The 19795-nt window shown below is 43.1% G+C and overlaps 1 protein-coding gene across 1 annotated transcript in view; it reads left to right on the forward strand.

The window, feature by feature from the left end:
- The first annotated feature begins 3045 nt into the window (after window positions 1-3045).
- Window positions 3046-19795, forward strand: part of znf507 (zinc finger protein 507) — a 17183-nt gene continuing 433 nt past the window's right edge. Inside the window, exons 1-8 of the mRNA XM_072671716.1 lie at window positions 3046-3138; window positions 5969-6622; window positions 6928-8411; window positions 10691-10829; window positions 11505-11616; window positions 14160-14264; window positions 15687-15821; window positions 16018-19795. The exon at window positions 16018-19795 is cut by the window's right edge and continues 433 nt beyond it. Coding sequence (XP_072527817.1) covers window positions 5971-6622; window positions 6928-8411; window positions 10691-10829; window positions 11505-11616; window positions 14160-14264; window positions 15687-15821; window positions 16018-16240 — 2850 coding nt within the window. The 5' untranslated portion in view covers window positions 3046-3138; window positions 5969-5970 and the 3' untranslated portion in view covers window positions 16241-19795. The remainder of the gene's footprint in view (window positions 3139-5968; window positions 6623-6927; window positions 8412-10690; window positions 10830-11504; window positions 11617-14159; window positions 14265-15686; window positions 15822-16017) is intronic.

Genomic DNA, 19795 nt, shown 5'->3' on the forward strand with positions numbered 1-19795 from the left:
TCTCTTCCTCTCTATCTCTCTTTATCTCATTAATCTCTGTTTCTCTTTCGCACGATTTCTCTCTTTCTGTCTGTTTCTCTCTCAATCTCCCTCTCCCTCTCTGTCTCTCTCTCCCTCTCTCTCTCTCTCTGTCTCTGTCTCTCTCTCTCTCTCTGTCTCTCTGTCTCTGTCTCTCTCTCTCTGTGTGTGTCTCTCTGTCTCTCTCTCTCTCTCTCTCACTCTCTCTGTCTCTCCCTCTGTGTCTGTCTCTCTGTCTCACACACACTTTCTCTCTCTCTCTCTCTGTGTCTCTCTGTCTCTCTCTCTGTCTCTCTCTCTCTTTCTCTCTCTCTGTCTCTCTTTCTGTCTCTCTGCGTCTGTCTCTCTCTCACACACACACTCTCTCTCTCCCTCTTTCTCTCTTTCTCTCTCTCTCTCTCTCTCTCTCTCTCTCTCTCTCTCTCTCTCTCTCTCTCCCTCTTTCTCTCTTTCTCTCTCTCTCTCTCTCTCTCTCTCTCTCTCTCTCTCCCTCTTTCTCTCTTTCTCTCCCTCTCTCTCTCTCTCTCTCTCTCTCTCTCTCTAACTCTGTCTCTCTCTCACTCAAATGGTTCTTAAAGCGATGCCACAGAAGAAGAACCACACATGGTTCCTTAAAGAATCTTAAAGAACCCTTTGAAGCACCTTTATATTTATTTTCTTTTGGTTCCTTTTGGGGTTCTTCAGTAAAGGCAGTGGTTTTATATGTAGCCTTGAAAACTTAAAGAGCCATGTGAGAGCTGCAATGTTTTTTGACTGTTATATGGTTCTTCACATACAATGAAAGCCTACTGTGGTTTTTTTAGAACCTTTTAAAAAAGGCTTCTATTCAGGGCCAAAAAGGGTTCCACTATGATTACAGTGAGCATAGAAGCCTTTTTCAGTGCTACACTGAGCCTGTTTTACTTACATTAATGATAACAATAATATGAATCAGTTTTGGTTCTGTAAAGAACCGTTGCCTGATTGGTTCTTTAAAGAACCTTTTTTGTAAAAAAAATAAATAATAACAAAAAGTTGTGCATGCCTTTTTTAATGTGTAAAGATTTTAAACCAGTTTAAAAGTTCTAATTAAAATTTCTCCTAGAACCATAAGTCCAAGCCTGTAACCATTGAGGTACCTTTGTTTTTAAGAGTGTAGTTCTATGTAACGTTCTTTAGGGGTTCCTTAGTAAAGGTACAGTTTATAAAACCATGACAACTATTCAAATCCTTAAATGGTTCATTCCCTGATTAAATAGGACACATCTAGAAAACCTCTGGTGTATGTAAAACAAACCAAGAATGTTCCACAGAGAACCCTATCTTAGTACTATATACTGTAGAACCCATTTTTAACATGGCAAAACATGAATGTATGGCTGCACAACAGTGCAACCATGCTAAGCACATGTTGAAACATGGCAAATATTTGTTTTACATATTTTGGATTTCCTGCAAGGTTTATATTGAATATATATATATATATATATATATACATACATTTCATCCCTTATTGTGATGTTGTACCTATGATCATTGTAATTGTTTTTTGTTTGTTTGTTTGTTTTTGCTGTCTGTTGTCCCCTGTGCCCTTGTTGTTTGTAATAAAACATTTTGATCACAAAAAATCGATATAAAAATAAGTGTATTGAGTTTCTATTAAGACTGTAAACTACATACAGACTCAGGGATGGGAAAAGTGATTATTTTGGACGATTTGTGCATTTTAGCCCCTTTGTACACTTACACACTTGCACTTTCTACTCTTTTCATTTAGACTTTCAAAGACCTCCAGGAGCTTCAGCTCAGCTGAGCTTTTGCACATTTAACTAAAGTGTTTTCAACATTTAAGCATTCATTAAAATTCATATCGCTGCAGATGTCGTTTTGTGCAAGGTCTAGTACCATCACACCACACATCCATCTCATCACAGACCACCAAGGACAACCTCTAATTCAACTAAATAAAAACTCCTTAAAGCAGTGACGTCTTCTTTTCTACACTTGAGTGTGTTCAAATACTGTTGTTTTTCTTTAACTCGAGTAGGCCTATATTCTGACCCTGCTTTTTTACTCTTACTTTATCCACCCCTGCACCCTGTCTGTTAACATTAGGCAGAACCTCCATTCTCACCAGTGCAATAATCAAGTGTGTAGTAAAGAGGCCGCCGCTAGATGGCGATGTAAGACATCCGGAGCTACAGTAAAGGGCAGTATGTTGAGCACGTCTGCACCAGCTATGTACTGAAACACTGAGCAACACTAGAGCTGGACTGAAATGGGGCTCTTTTGTTATTTAAATACACGAGGACGGATGAGACATATGAGCTTTTTTGCGTTTGCTCAAAGACTTTTAATTTGGAATTCGTTCGTCTACTAGTTTGTAGCGACCCACAAAATAAAAGCCAAAATAAAAGTCTCCGTTCGCACCATTTACAGTACGGCTTTAACATCGGTTGAATTATTTAATTTTATTTTTTAAATTTAATTTTGACGCCTATGTGTAGAGGATTCAAAATATTCTGCTCCTCCAGAGCCTAATAAATAAGTAATACATTTTATTACATTATACAGAAAAAAAAATATTGGTCAATATCTATCTTATATATATATATATACCTGTCCAGTATTTTAAGGAATTATCTGATGATACCAATAAAAGATTTAAAGCTATATATTTGTGTATATATATTTGTGACCCACAGCCAAAGTAGCTATAGCTAAAAGTCTCCGCTCGCACCATTTACTGTAGCTATGGCTTAAACATGTTAAACAACTAACCCACAATTAAACCAGAAAAAAATGCATGTTTTAAAAAATATAATAAAAAAATCGGTTAAATTATTTTAATTTAATTTTGCTTATTTAAAAAAAAAACACGCTCACAATAAGTTTCTAATGGATGAATTGTTGTATATTGTTTATTATATTGACCGGGCTCACATTCCTCCGTGGTCACCTGACCAATGCCAACCCGGGTCACGTGATCTGGGCTCCATTCTCGCCATTTTGAGCTCGGCAGTGTGTGAGGGGGTGAAGAGAGACAGGGGAAAAAAGTGAGATCACTTTATTACTGCCAGAGAATAAAGCTAGGAATTAACCAGCGCTGGGGGACAAAGATCAGCCCGGGCTGCAGCACCAGTAAGTGATCCTCACACCTCACACACAGAGCGCGTGACTGCGAGTTGTTTATTACACTGGCTGCCTGCTTTCCTGGGGCTTTACCCCCAGTGTGCCCCTACTCGCCATGCAGTGCAGTGTGTGTGTGTGTGTGTGTGTGTGTGTGTGTGTGTGTGTGTGTGTGTATATATATATATATATATATATATATATATATATATATAGTGTGTGTGTGTGTGTGTGTGTGTGTGTATATATATATATATATATATATATATATATATATATGTGTATATATATGTGTGTGTGTGTGTGTGTGTGTGTGGGTGTGTGTTCACTTTGGCCCCTCCACGCTTGTAGCTAATTTCCCAAGTATTCCTGTAGTCTGGACTGCTCCCCAAAACACTGCACACATGTTTTGGGTGTATTCAAGGACTTGGGACTTTTATTTTTTATTTTCTTTAATTAAATAAAAAAACACTAAATACCCAGTTAAATACTAAAGCTACTATAAATTAAGCTTGTATATAATGTATCTTCTGTGTTATTAACCAGCATAAAAGCTTGAGGGTTGCCATGTATTCCTCCAAGCTTTACGCATGGGCTGTATGTCGTTTATCCAAGCTGCCCCATGTGTGCATGATGCTACACGTGTGTGTGAGTGTGTGAGTGTGTGTGTGTGTGTATACGCTCATTCTGGGCATATATATATATATATATATGTATGTATATGTGTGTGTGTGTGTGTGTGTGTGTGTGTGTGATGGTAGTAGAGGAAAGTCATTTATTTAATTTATTTTATTTTTATTTAATTTTGACGCCTATGTGTAGAGGATTCAAAATATTCTGCTCATCCAGAGCATTTACCCAAGCTGCCCCATGTGTGCATGATGCTACACGTGTGTGTGTGTGTGTGTGTGTGTGTGATGGTAGTAGAGGAAAGTCATTTCCTCACGCCAGGCCACAACGTGTTTGACTTCCCTCAGTGAATAAAGCTGAAAAAGCAGAAGCTGACTAAATAAGTGCCTGTGGTCTGAGAGGGAAAGTTAAAAACCACAAGTCCCCTCTCTCTGAATACTAATGCACTCATGCCCAGCTGTAATCACCTTGAAGATAAGAGCTACAAAAGGTGTAGGTGATAAGCGTGAGTCTTAAAGTTGTGGCTTAAAAAAGAAAAAAAAAAAAAGGCTGATTTTCTATGGAGAGGAAAAAGTCCTCAAAACTGTCCTGAATCCTGTGATCAATGTGATGGAAACTCGCTATTCTGGTTTAGTGTTATTTTAAACCTTCTGCTACCGGCCAGAGAGGAGCATTCGGGCTGCCCAGGGTCACACCTCCCAAGGCGAACAGCTGACTTCCTCCACAGCTTCTAATGAGTGATATTTATAGGGTTGTGAAGTAATACTCTCAGCTATTCTGGTTACAGTGAGGGGCTCTAGCGCTTGGTTTTACAGTAATGAACACCTCGGTTCGAGATTTTCCGCTCGTACCGCTGTTTCACCCTTCTTGGAGCTTCCTGAAGGTTCCCCCCTCTTGCCCATATCTAACATATGTGGCTTCACCCAGCTTATTGAGGCCCTCTGGAGGCAGTAATCCAAACCTATTCACCTAATCATTTACACAAGCTAGAGTAAACACAGACCCGGTTTACACCTGGTCACTTCACGTGACTAGTATCTGGATTGTATCCTGAGGAGTTCTGGACTGGTTAGTCGGGCTGATATCTGATCGCTTGTACCGGGAGGGGGTTCAGGTGTCGGTCGCATGTGTCTTGGAGAGACGTGTTCACACTGCTTTAACATGTGGCTCAAATGCCTCTCAGACCTCCTCCTCCTGAAGTGGTTTGAGTGATCGGGTTTGTATGTGGTGTAAATGCATCTTGGGTGTTTACACTTGCAGTTCTAAGTGGCTTGGCCTTATCCAGATAGTCCTGATACTCAAAGCACAGTAATTGACCGAGTGTAAACTGGCCCATGGTTTCTACATATATTAAGAGTTTGCGATATATTAGTGGTAGAGATAAATTTACTGATGTCAAGGAAAATATAAGTATTATTATAAGTCTGATATTGAAATTGAAGCTGTTGATTTATAACAGGTATGGTAATTTAGTGCCATTATTTGTAGTTGTGGCTTTTAGTGTTTTAAAATCGTAAAGAAATCGCATTTAAAATAATATATGTAATAGCTTTAAAGTTTATAGTAATTCTGAAAGTTTCTGACGTTCGTTTTTTGCATTTTAAATATATTAGTTTTTAATTCATTTATATTAATATTGGCCAATTTCTATCTACATCTCAAAAATCTATAAATGAAATGTGGATTCTGGGACTAAATTTACATGGATTAGCATAGTTGATCAATATGACGCCTATATGGGGCAGTGGTGGCTCAGCGGTTAGAGCGCCGGGATATCAATAACAGGGTTGTGGGTTCGATACCCGGGCTTGGCAAGCTGCCACGGTTGGGCCCTTGAGCAAGGCTCTTTACCCTCTCTGCTCCCCGGGCGCTGGAGTTGACTGCCCACCGCTCTGGGTGTGTGTGTACTCACTGCCCCTAACACACGTGTGTTTGTGTGTGTGAGTGTGTGTTCACTACCAGATGGGTTAAATGCGGAGGACACATTTCGCTGTACAGTGACAAATACGTGCACCTTAATGTAGAGGACTCCAAATATTCTGCTCGTCCAGAGCTTAATAAATAAGGAAAATTATTGTTATATTGTTTTAAAATGGTCAGTATCTAAATACCTGTCCAGTATTTTATCTGTTGATATCTACATAATTCTCATATCAAAGCTATATATTTGTGAAATATCCGATATGTAATGAATTGCTTTTGATGTGCTCAGGTATGGAGGACAGCAGTGGCGTCGCGGTCCTGGTCCCTCACCCCAGGGATCAGCAGGAAGCTGTCTTCACCCCTGAACCACACCTACACGATGACCAGCAGAAGCAGCAGCAGCAGCAGCAGCACAAGCAAGCTGCCGACTCGCTTATCCAGGTGATCGAGAAGCTCAGTAAGATAGTGGAGAAGCGGCCACGGCGGTGCGCTCTCCCTGGGAAGAAGAGGCCCTCCATGACTTGTGCTTCAGTGACTGTCGCAGACAGCAGAGAGGGCAGTGGAGGAGCCTCCCCATGCAAGATATCGAGGGTGCAGGCTGAGGAGGGCCAGGCTGCTGCAGAGCCCAGTAACGGAGGTCCCCGGACAATAACCTGCTACCAGTGCAGCCTGTGCCGCTTCCTCTCGCCCACGTTAAGCACCCTGAAGGAACACCTCAAACAGCATGACGAGCAGCACAGCGACCTCATCCTCATGTGCTCGGAGTGTCACTTCACCTCTAGCCACCAAGAGGAGCTGGAGGCACATGTTAAGCTCCACCTTGTGCAAGGGGCTGAGTCGAGGGAAGGCGTGCAAGGGAGGACAGGGTTTTCCGGCTCGAAATCTGAAACTGAATCTGGGAAAGCACCCGCGGCACCTAAAAAGTGGTACAGCTATGACAATGGTAAGTACACCTGTGTGAGAATGAGTAGTGGTGTCGCCTTTCTATGCATTTTAGAGACCTAGATTGGGTGGTTGAAGAGAATCAGGGACTGATAAAAGCCCTCAATTGTTCCAAAGGAAGCCCACCTTTATTTATTTACCAATTAGGATTTACAATAGTACCATTTTAACTGCTCTTTTATGCTGAACATAGCTTCTCTTTTTCTTCTTATATACTGTTAGCAGACTCTGCCCTATACTGTATAGTACATTGTGTTGCTATTGGCTGGATAGTGTAAAGATCCAATCTATTTTTCCCACTCCTAGGAAAGTATTGTTGCCTGATCTGCAGCTACGAGTGCAGACAGCAACGGAACCTGAAAACGCATGCCTGGAAGCACGCCGGCCTGGTGGACTGCTCGTACCCAATATTTGAAGATGAGGCTGACCAGCGTGAAGTCAATCCTGTACACACCCTCGGCACCAGCCCCTCCCTGGCTCACAGTAAAGAAGATGAGGGCATAGTGGTCCTAACACCTGCAGAAGACAAAGGCCAGGTTCTACACAGTGGGCCCTCTGTTCAAATGGAGCTGTGTTCACTAGATGCAGTGAAATGTGATGAGATGGTGGCAGCAGAAGCCAAGGATCTTGAGGGACCCATGGACAACGTTTTCTCCATTAAAGGACCCCTGACAGAGGAGCCTATATTGGAAGTTCAGGTGACCCCGGAAGCACAGATGGAGTTGGAGCTGGAAACAGACAGCCAGCAGATAAGCTCGGACAGCCTGCTGTCTTCGGCTCAGAAGATCATCAGTTGCAGCGGAAATGGCGCCGGCCACGTTAATGTCATTGTAGAGAGGCTGCCCTGTGCAGAGGAGCCGGTAGCAAGCAGGCCTCTCCTTTTGAGCCCCGAGGTGGCCGGAGACAAGACCCTACTGGCTTCTAAAGAGGTGGGGTTGGAGAACCAGCCCCTCCAGAGCCACTACGAGGCGCAAGAGGAAGTTGTGATTGGCTGGAGTGGCGGAAACGAACAGCTGGAAACAGAGAAGGGAGCATCTGATGATTTGCCCCCAGACGAGAACGTGCCTCCAGCCCGGAGAAGGACGCACTCTGAGTGTTTGAGGCTCCACTCTTTGGCAGCAGAAGCCCTTGTGGCCATGCCCATGAGAGCTCCGGAGCTAAGCAAATCCACTGTTAAGGGAATGGTGGGTCTTGGCACCCAGATCCCAGACACAGGCCAAAGAATTATCGAGCTGTCGGCAGCTTCTGCTGCCACGGCCCACTCGAAGACTCCTTCAGGAACCGTCTCGGGTCCAGCTTCCCTGCTGAATCTTGGCCTAGGTGGGGTCCCGCAAGGGTCCAGGGAAGAAGTCCTGGCTGAGGGACCTTCTAAAGCTGGAATTAGCATGTCCCTGCTGACTGTAATTGAACGGCTGCGTGAGAGGTCGGACCAGAATGCCTCGGATGAGGATATTCTGAAGGAGCTGCAGGACAATGCTCAGAGTCAACACAGTGCTGGGGTTGCGGGGATGGTGGTGGGGTCAGGGGAAGCTTCTATCCCAGATAGCGGACTGGTAGAGTACATCGCTGGGAGCGAAAGGCCATACCGCTGCCGTATGTGCCTCTACAGCAGCGGGAACAAGGGCTACATCAAGCAGCACCTGCGCGTCCACAGACAGAGGCAGCCCTACCAGTGTCCAATTTGCGAGCACATTGCCTGCGACAGCAAGGACCTGGAGAGCCACATGATCCATCACTGCAAGACTCGCATGTACTCCTGCAAACAATGCAGCGACACTTTCCACTATAAGGTGAGCTTCCATAAGTCTCTCTCTGTGAAACCGTGGTTCCCAGTCTTGGCCTGCCTTGGCATGAAGTACCCCTGCCTTGGCCATTGTCTTCCACACTCCATACACTCCATACTCTGAGAGGTATAATTAATTTAATGATTATGAAGATCTGTTATGTGATGGCATGGAATTAATATACGCTATGTCCATATAAACTGTGTGTGGACAGCCCTTCTAACGAATGCATTCAGAGAAGTAAAATAGGAGACTGAGACGCATTGGCACCATGCGTAATGTCAGCAGTGGACTAGAGGGGTATAAATCCCCCCAGAATTGAGCAGTGGAACTGTCTTCTCTGGAATGATGGATGATGCTCCATCTAATACTGTTGGGATGAGTTGGGGATGAAATGGGTTGGTGATTGCAATCAGATTCTCACAGCAGTGCTCCAAAATCTAGTACAGGGCATTCCTTGGACAATAGAGACAGTTACTCCAACTAAAGCAGTATAAACTTGTGTATGTATGTATTTATTTATTTATTTATTTATACATATATTTGATTTCAGAAGAGACAGGTGCAGGAGTCCCAATACTTTTGTCTGTATAGAGTATGTATGAAGTAGACCCTAATAAGCCGCAATTCAGGATATAAACAGCACTATCCAGAAAGGTAGTCTGGATTCTTTCCATAGGGAAATGTCGCATTCTCTAGCCTAGCTAATGTTTCGGCCAGTCACGTGCCACAAATGGCTTTACAAAACATGACTTCAGCTGCAACTGAGGAAGTTGGTTGGCCGAAGTCTTATCAGGGAATACACCAAAACATGCATGACCTGACTGTTTAGCTATATACTTTAGCAGAACCAACGCCTTCCAGGATTCCTTTAAAGAGGAAGATGAACCCTCCTAATACTGTACTGAGTACCGTGCTTTTAAGCCCCTCAGCCACAAGTTTCCACCTCAACGTCAGTTTTGATACTGAAATGTCCTTTTTTTTTTTTTTTTTTTTATTATTTTTTTTTTTTTTATAGGTGCTTGTTAAAAAATTATATTAAACATTAAAAGGTAAAATAATTACCATCTTGAGAACAGCGCTTCCCTCAGTGGCTTTCAGTCCAGTGAATTGCATTTTATTACCCTTTTCTGCTAATTTTTGTTTTTTAAAATAAGCAGCATACAGATAAGGACACATTTCTGGACTGTCCATGCTGTTTTCATTAGGGCCTAACCAATAAACACCATATGGACAAAAGTATTGGGACACCTGCTCATTAATTGTTTTTGAGGGTTTTTTCTTTACTTAATTTAACTTAAACTGACCATTGCCCAGGGACATCCTTCTGTTAGATTTTATAGTACATTGCTGTGTGGATTTGATTGCATTAAGTGACGAGAGCTCTCAGGATGTTAGATGATCACCACACCACCTCATTCCCAACTCTCCAACTCATCCCAGAAGTATTGGATGGAGCACCAACCATCATTCCAGAGAACACGGTTCTTCCACAGCTCCATCCTGGGGGGCTTTATACCCCTCTATCCCATGCCTTTCATTAGGCATGGTGCCAGTAAGTTTATGTTTATCTGCTCCAGAGTTCCAAAAATCCTGAAGGTTTGCTACAAAATAAAACAATGTTTGTGGTCCTACAATAGAACCCTGTGGCACTCCGACTATACAGTAGTTTCTGCATTAGGATTAATAACTGAATCCAGTATTTGGGGGCAACAATGACCTAAATGTTAGAGAAGGGACTGGGATTGGGACCAGTAGGTTGCTGGTTTGGTCCCCAGAACCAACAGCTATAGCAATAGCTGAGGTGAACTTGAGCAAGGCACCTAACTCCCAGTTGCTCCCCAGGCACTGAGGTGGCTCGCTAGGTACTAATCTCTAGAAAGTGTGTGATTGCCGCCACAGATGGGTTAAATGTGGAGGTTAGATTCTGTTGTACTGCTGTGGGATGGCGATAACGTCTGCTAAAATTATATATATTTTTGATGTTATCAGTTGGGTCTACGTTTTCACTTGACCGGTTTGGCCGGGGTGCTGCATTGCTTTGGAGGGCAGGGCTGTTCTGAAGTGGGAGGATGTATTGATTTCTACGTTTCCTCGGACTTGCCCTCTGCGCTGCAGCAAGGATCATTAAGCCCATCATTGAGCGGGCTCAGGAGTTTAGTTTCTAATTGTGGAGCTGTTGGCCAGCACTCCTCTTCTCCTCGCCCCACAGCTCGCTGTGTATTTATTAATAAAGTGGCTGCTTATGACGAACCGCTGACAGCTTTTATTAATATCGCTCTCAGAGTCAGCTGAGGAACCACGAGAGGGAGCAGCATGGGTTGGGAGACACTTCGGCAGCCCTGACGGCTGTCTGCGAAACCACAGTCGGCACAGACGAGTCTGAGAAGATGACAGACGAGGGTGAGAAGATGACAGACGAGGGTGAGAATGGATGTTGTTTCAGCACGCATGTCGTTTCACTTAGTGGTCCAAACAAACATTCCTGATAAGTGCTTCTGCCACAAACTCTGAGGAGAGGATGACTGTAGTTTTGATATGAGACATTCTTCAGATCTTCAAAACATTTAATGCTCTCGCAAGAGCCTGTATTGCTGACACTGTCTCTATGAAACCACCTTTTTGTTTTTGTTGTATACACAGTAGTGTGCAGGCATTTTAGGCACCGGAGCACATTTACTTAAAACCATCCTCAGTTTTTACTGTAGAAACTCCAGATCCTGTTAGAACAGATGCTGGTAAACATGAATCCAGTAAAAAGGAGCAAGAGCTTCTCATTCTGAAGAAAGATCTTGTGAGCTAGTCTAAAGAACAGATCTCGGTTCCAGGTTTCTCCTGGACGCCCCCCAGTCCAGCCAGCACAGCATTGATGTGTTCAATTTCATCAGCCGCAGCTGCAGCTCACCTGATTTACCATCCAGGTGTTGGAGGAGAACTCTAAACAATACTATGCTCCATCAGGACAGCTTTGGAGATGTTTTCATGAACACAGTGACTAATATCAGTGTTTTACTGGGGAAATAAACACTCACTGCCCAGATAGGAAACTTTCCATTCTAAAGATCACAGGGGACTGAAACTGTGTGTGTCCTCCTGCAGACTTGGCCAGTGATCAAAAAGTGTACAAATGTGACGTGTGTGACTACACCAGCTCGACATACGTTGGAGTGAGGAACCATCGCAGGATTCACAATTCTGACAAGCCCTACAGGTGTGTAATCTCAGCTGTCATTTAAAGGAATAGTTCGGGGAAAATCTTGGTCACACAATTTATCACTGACCCCCCAGATGCAGTCAGTCAGCCAAGACCTGTTTGCTACTTGAAGCTTGCTTCTTTAATTAGGAATGGCAGATGCTAGGCTAACCGTGCAAACAAATGCTGGACTTGGACTGTCCCCAGCTTTCTGACACATACTTGAAGCAAAAAACTGTTTATTCCTGGTTTCTTCAAGAGTCAAAATCAAGGGTATTAAAAAGAGAACTGCCTCTTCTGTCCAGGGAAGACTTTCTACTAAAGTTTACAGCAGTACTGTGAGGATTTGATTGCATTCAGCAGTAAGAGAGCTAGTGAGGTCAGGACGTTGGATGAATACCACCCCACCTCATCCTCAACTCCCCAACCCATCCTAAAAAAAGTATTGGATGGTGCACCATCCATCGTTCCAGCGAAACACAGTCCCTACAGTACCACTGTAGCCCATGCCCGGCATTAGTCAATAGGTGCCAATAGGTTCCTATTTATCTGCTCCAGAGAGTCCTATTCTATTGGCAATGCAGAGGTAAAAGTGACTGTCCCACCATTTAGTCTCACTGAGTTGAAGTTGAAGAATATGATGTAATGCAGTGGTTCTCAAACCGTTCCTCTGGTGGACACCTTGATGGTCCACATTTTTGCCTATCCCAGGTTGAAGCAAAAATGTGGACAGTCTGGTGGTCCCTTTGAGAACCACTGCCTTAAAGGAATTATCTGTTTCATTGTAAAAATGTTAGTGGATGGTTGTTGAGCTGGTTCTGTAAGATTCTTTTTATATATATATATATATATATATATATATATATATATATATATATATATATATATATATATATATATATCAATTTTTTTTCTTTGGTGTGTTTAGTAAATGGTGGGTGTTTAGTCATCTTTCACTTAATGCAAAGGTTCGAATATCAAAAATCACCTGGCACACCTGGGGAACGCTCCGATAGTCCACATTTTCCCCATTGTCTAGTAAGATTGTAGCAAAAATCTGGGCCGCTAGGCGTCCCTGAAGGCCGTTTTAAGAACCACTGATGTAATGGGTGCATGCAGCTAAATGCCATAGCGATGTTCAACCACATGAGGGCAGTAAAGCCTAAGTTTAATGCACCTGCTGATACATCTGCCCTCTTCACTCCCTATGTATTCGAGAACTAGGGCTTGTGCTGTATGTACAAACACAATATGGTGTGAGATGCAGTCTAAAGGATCTTGTTCACTGACACACACACACACTCAGAAAAACACCAGATCTGGTACTCCGGCTCTCAGCGGGGCTTCTTTGTGCGTGTGGAGACATCTCCCAGCCGTTCTGCTCCGCTAACCCACGCCTACTTCAAAAAGCCCCTCAGAGGCGTGAGCCTCTTTCAACTAACACGAGCCTGCCGGCCGCGCTTTGTGCTCGGCCTCTGCGCAAATGGCCTCTTACAGGACTTCAGACGCCCGCCTGCGGGCACTCGCGCGCATCACAGCCAGCCTCGCAAATTAGTGCCCAAACAAACAAGCCCACATGAGCTGACAGATGCACAAATAGAGATTTATCCTCGCAACAAGGAGCCAGGCACCTCTGGGGAAGGCCCTGCATGGGCTGGCAGTTTTGTGGTGTTATAAGTGTGTTGGTGATGTCTTCTGTGATTAGTGCAGGATCAATTATCGGTGGAAATGTCACCGTACACAGCAGTTCCTTTTTCATGGTTTTTGATCGTATCGATATTCTTCTATCGCGCGACATTTCGTCAGTTACGTGGAGTTACAGTCCGTTCCACTTCATGAAATGTAGTTTCAGTTGCTGCAACTTGAAGAAAACTTGTCTGGTGAAACAGGAGCTTACCACTGAAATGTGCCACATTGATTAACGAATGCATTTAGCAACTTTAACTTGCACCTATGCTTACAGACATGTACAAATGCATGCGCACACTCACACACGCAGCTGGTCTAGTCCTTGTAGAGAATCATGAACCTATTGGCACCATGCCTAATGCTAGTTGTGGGGTATAGGCGTATAGAGCCCCCCAGCATTGAGATGTGGAGCAGTGGAATGATGGCACTCCATCCAATACTTCTGGGATGAGGTGGGGTGGTGACCACCCAACATCCTGACCTCATTAGCACTTTTGTTACTCAGTGTATCTGAATCCTTACAGCAGTGCACTCCAAAATGTAATCGAAGGCCTTCCCTGGACGGTTACTATCTTTTGATTTCGGAAGAAACAATGAATGAGCAGGTGTCCCAAAACTTTTGTCCATACAGTGTATATTGGTTAGACCCTCATGAAAACCTCATTAGCAGTCCATAACCGCAGTGCTCCGAAATCTAGTAGAAAGCCTTCTCTGGACAGTAGCATCATTTATAACGCCAACAGGAACAAAAAAACAAACAAACAAACAAGAAATGAACAAGTGTCCCAATACTTTTGCCCATATATTGTGCGACATGGATGAATTTTTAATGCTTTTGGCCTTTTTTTCATGATTAAACTGTGCTACAACAGGTGCTGCAATTGTGACTTCGCCACCACCAATATGAACAGCCTGAAGAGCCACATGAAGCGACACCCGCAGGAGCACCAGGCTGTGCAGCTGCTGGAGCAGTATAGGTGAGGCTTAAAGTTCACAGACTATCCAGGGGTTCAGTACCTTTATGACTTCAATGCACTTTAAAGGTGCCAAAGAATCCAGGTATTTGAATTAGTTCTGTGATGTATAAATACTAAGTGTAGCTTTGGTTGGGTAAAAAAATGCTCAGGTGCGAGGTGGTAAGGCATTGTTCCGGTAGCAACCCATATTCCTATCACTAGCAGAGTCTGGAGGTGAGGTGCTGCTCTCCACCTGCTCTCAGCAACACCATGTTGCCTGAAGCCGCCATCACGCTTTAAAGTTTCACCAGCTTTTAATAGGGGGCAGGGTTTATGTACATTTTGGGGGCGTGAGTATAAGAAGTCAAGACTGCTGTGTTACAGTTTGGGGGTTTTGGAACTGGCCCATTTCACAGCACTGTTTTGGGTCTGCCTGATTTTGATTTTAGTGAAGAGACGACAATATTTGAGGTTCATGGTTGATCAATTCCATGCACTAAACTTGCATTGTTGCACTATACCAAAAAAAAAATCATTTTAGGGCCCTTTTAAATAATCTAGCACCAGGTCGGGGGATTAGGTATTGTGACAATGAGCCATTGTTTAGAATTTTGTTTTATTTTTGCCACTTGCCGGTGGGATTTTGTATCCAGGTGACACTCGAGGGAAGAACACAAGAAGAGCTCCTTAGAACAGTGACTCGATTAGCCAAAATTAAGCTAACAATGTGTATGGCTTGTTGTTTCCTGCTCGAACACACCTGGTTCAGCTTTTTGAGGGTATTAAAGCAGATTAGCTATGTAGTGCTGCAGTCCTGCCAGAGTCAGCCCAAGGCATACTCAAATTACGCGGCCGCATGGGGCCCCAACGCCACCATGGGGACCCCCAAGAGTCCATCATGATAAAAAAAATACATATTTTTTTAAATAACATTGAGTAATAAAACAGTGGTATTACACAGGTAAATTTTCTGCTGTTGGCTGCTGCCACTGTTGGGCAAATGCAGATATGCGCAGCCGGGGTGGTGGTTGATAAAGGCCCGGGCACTTCAGCGTATTGCACAATATCTCTCTCTCTCTCCCTATAAAATGAAGCATCTGGTGCTGAGGTGTTGGTGGTGGTGATATGGGGGGCCCCCACATGAAAAGGCTTGGGCCGGCCCTGACGACTGCCATAATGTAGCCTCATTACTCCATTCAACATGGCAGCTGCCCTTTACATTGTTAATTGTACTGTACATTGGACATTCCATGATTAATATGAATTAGTCTCATATATATAAAATCAATATAAAATGTAAATTAAATTATAGAATTTTAGATATTTGACTCATTCAAATATATGTGTAGGGTTCTCATGTTAGCTTGATTAAGCCAGCTCTACGAGGTGGAGACGCCAGGTTTTTTTTTTTTTTCATGTTAATGCTTTCTTTTCCCTTTTCAGGTGTTCTCTATGTGGTTACGTGTGCAGTCATCCTCCATCCCTCAAGTCCCACATGTGGAAGCACGCTGGAGATCAGAACTACAACTATGAACAAGTGAACAAGGCCATCAACGAGGCCATCTCCCAGAGCAGCCGGTAAGCATACAGCTCCCATTTCAAATTAAGCATGCTTTTACACACTATTTAGACAAAAGTATTGGGACACCTGCTCATGATTCAGCCAACCTGGTATATCAGTTAGACCCTAATTTCTCTGAATATTTGTAATGTTTGTTGAAGCCCCTCAGGCCTTTCTCTCTTAAACAGTTCTGTTCTCTCTCTTGGTCACAAGGTCTCCGGTTGTGCCTGCCAAAGTTACCGTGGGCAATAAGGAGAAATCACAGCCTAGCGTGACCTGCATGTTGCTCTTCTGCTGCTGCATCTGTGGCTTTGAGTCCACCAGCAAAGAGAAGCTGATGGAGCACATGAAGGAGCATGAGGGAGACATCATCAGTATCATACTGAGCAAGGAACAGCAGGGAAGCCAGCTTGCAGAGGCTAGCCCAGTGCAGTGAGAAAAGAAGTGTATACGTACACACACACACACACACACACATTCACTCACTCTTTTAAAATTAGAGCCAGTAGCTTTTGCACAAGTTTTTTTTTGGGTTTGTGTGTACACACACACTTCAATTCACCACAATATTTGCTTTAGAAAGTTTTTTGCGCTTTCACTATCCCAAATAGAACTTCTTTTTTTTCCTCTTTCTTTATTACAATGATGTGTCATTCAGCTTTGCTGGCATAAACTTTGAAATCGGGGAGATTGAGAAGTTAATCAGAATGGTTATTTGACTGAATTTGAAAAATTCAGCTAAGGAGACGTTTTATCACGTCTGGATGTACATAAGCTCCCCTGGACAAGGAATTGGTGACCTCGCATGTTTAAGATCGTAACGTCAGGCTCCTACAGATGGTGGTGCACAAAGATGATTGGGCTGTAAATACCTGCAAGGTGTTAATAGATTGAGAAGAGGTGGTACAGTGCAGTAAATGTCTCGTTGGATGTGTGGAAAATGGGTCGCAAAGCAGATGTTAATGATTGGCTAAAAGGAATGACCACATTTGGGTGTTCCGAAGGCCATAGGGTGAAGAAAGCAGCGGAATCTGAAGGTGTATGGAAGTGTACGGTCATACAGGTCTACCAGCAGTGGCAGAAATCCCAGACTACAGCCTAAAGTTACTGCAGTCTTAAACAAGCATGGTCAGACTTTTTTCTTTCTTTTTATTTTGTTTTGGTCCGGGGAGCTTATTTGGGTATCTCTGAAAGGCGTTTCATACCTCAAGTCAAACTTGTTATACACAGTATATAATGTAAGACTTAGGGTTAATCGTACACAGGGCAGCTTCTATAGTTCACTGTAATATTATTTATATAGTATATACTTTTCTCGTCATGGTAAGGTTTTGGAAGGAGAAGGCAGATTTTTGGAGAAGGGCTTTTGCCTTCTGATTTGTGTCATTGTGTCCAAATATTTATCTTAATAATTTATATTTTTGCATGTACCCTTCCGTTATATCCACGCAAAGGAGGCCATTTCTTTCAGGAGCCGTTCTTTGGTGCTACCGACTCTACCTTCAGCTCAACTGGGACTGAAGGAAGGGTCATTTGGGGAATGTATCTCAAACCTATAGATAAGCCAGTGGGAAACAGAGTATGTCTATTTGCTACAGTTCAGAAGCACAAGATGCATCATAAAACATTCTAATGGTACCTGGTCAAACGAATCGGGTAATGAAAACGACAAAGGTTCATCCTGCAATAACCTAACCTAACCAAATCTGCAGCATAACCCAAGTGTGCCATCTTACATTAGCCATTTAACAATAACGGGGAGGTTCACTACAAATTAGTGAGGAATTCGGGGATTCATCTCTCAAGATGGTCCAGTCTGATCTGCACCTGCCTGTATTGGAATATTATGCCCGCCTAAATAATAATGGGAACCACTATCTTTGCGGGATGATCTAGAGCCACCATAGTGGAGGTGTACCTAAAATGGACTTGGACATTGACGGTGGTGCCCCGTGGGCCACTGATGCCAGAGTGGTACAGAGCGGTTGATGTGCACTGTGGACCAGTTAACCTCTACAATTAATGAACATCTTCTATTAATGAACATCTAGTATAGTCCAGGCCACGGCGTCTCGTGAGCATCATCCGAGCCAAGAGTGGTTATTCCCCAGTGTTTGGTAGGTGGCCTTAAAAATAAAGGTGCTTCAGAGGGTTCTTTAAGCTGTGCCATAGAAAAACAATCACATTTGGTTCCATGAAGAGCCTTTAAAATTCAGGACAGGACATTTACACAAGTGAAGATTCTTTAGACCAAAAGGGGCAGTTCTGGACTTGGAGGGCCCGATTTCCTGCACAGCCTGATTCACATCCCCTGTTATTTGCCAGGTTTAGTAGGTCTGATAGAGCTGTTAGGAAAAGCAGCAAACTGGGCTGGACCCTGGCTCCCGTTGCTCACCCTTGCTTTAGACCTTTCAAAAGGTTCTTCACGCTCATTCACCTCTATCGCAGACAGGCCTGGTTCTTCATAGAACCAAAAGTGGTTCTCCGTCTATGGCATGGCAGTCAATGAACCATCTGAAGCACCTTTTTATATTTAAGAGTGTACATTTGTTCATGTGATTAAACCCGAGACTTTGGGATCCAAGTTTTTGAGGTATATCACAGTATAGACTATAGAGCATCGCTGGGCTGCACCTCATTGAAAGACCTTGTTGGTCTGAGAATGCAGTATAAACAGACTTCTGACAGCGCTGACTGAGGCCCGATAAGGTGAACTGCAGGTATTAAATGGTAATGTCTGTGTTTTCAGAGTGAAAGCTTATTTTTCACTCTAATGGCATAATTTGTGTTCAGAGCTTTTCATTGAAAAGGCTCTTTGCTATAAACACAGCCTTCAGCATCCTTCATCAAGCGGGCTTTGTCTTGGCAGGACTTCCGACAGGCTTTATTGTTCGTTGGAGCTCTTGTTGATATGGAAACTGCACATCTTCCAACGTTTTATTGTAATCGGACTGAAAAATACTTGTCATGTAAAAAATAATGCCTCATATACACTTGCCAGTTTTTAAATGGACATGCAGTGGAGTCCAAAAGTCTGAGAAAACTCAGGAAAATGCTTCTAAATTAATTTCTTTCCTTTTTTTATTTGATTCAACACAAATTATTTCTGTATAAATTGTTAGTAGAACAATTTGAGTGAAAAATACAATCTATGAAATTTAAATTCCTTAAGATTTCTTGGTATTTGGTTCATTATGGTCACTGTATGTTTTAATGAGCTGCATAGACTCCACAGGTTTGTGCAAAGGCCTCTGATGAACAGAGCACATCTTTTTGAGGGCTATTTAAACACTAGCGTGAATGGAAGTCCGCTTGTATTTAAATATCCACCTACCTGTCATAACTTTTCTTTGTATTAAGTTTTACAGTTTGTATTTCATTATTTCTGTTGTTTATCTTCAGGTTTAAATGACAGAATGCTTTATTTTTTTTTTATGTGGTCTTAGACATTTAGACCCCAATGTATTTAGAGGTTAAAGCTTATTACCCATACACCTCCTATTACGCCCCATATACCTCCATTCTAGCCTCCTGGGAAAAGCGCCTGTTTTATAAAATGACTAAATATAGCCTCCGCCATTGTAAGAGGTGTCAGGGGTGACGGACAGCTTGTCATTACAGTGAAAGAAATCTGCCCTGGGTTCAAAAGAACCAGCGGCACCATTTAATGGAATGTTGAATGAAAGGACGGCTGAAGCAGAATCTAGGCGAGGGAAGAAATCGGATCCTGGAACAGCGCACTTAATCTCGGGTGCTTAGTAAATATGACCCAGACATATTTGCAATACAAGCAAATGGCTGTTCTGAGGCAGACCAGGACGCTTAAAGATGGATAGGACTGCGCTGAGAGTTTGCCGTTTTTTGTAAACCTTCCCTCTTCTGGGATGCGATAATGTAGTATAAGCTAAATTCCAGTATTTCCGTTTCTTTCCTAAGATACCGTTGTCTTACTAGTACACAGCTGATTTCCAGCTTCCCAGTTTGTTTAAAC

Source organism: Salminus brasiliensis, chromosome 25 (assembly GCF_030463535.1).
Source record: "Salminus brasiliensis chromosome 25, fSalBra1.hap2, whole genome shotgun sequence".
Lineage (NCBI taxonomy): Eukaryota > Metazoa > Chordata > Actinopteri > Characiformes > Bryconidae > Salminus > Salminus brasiliensis.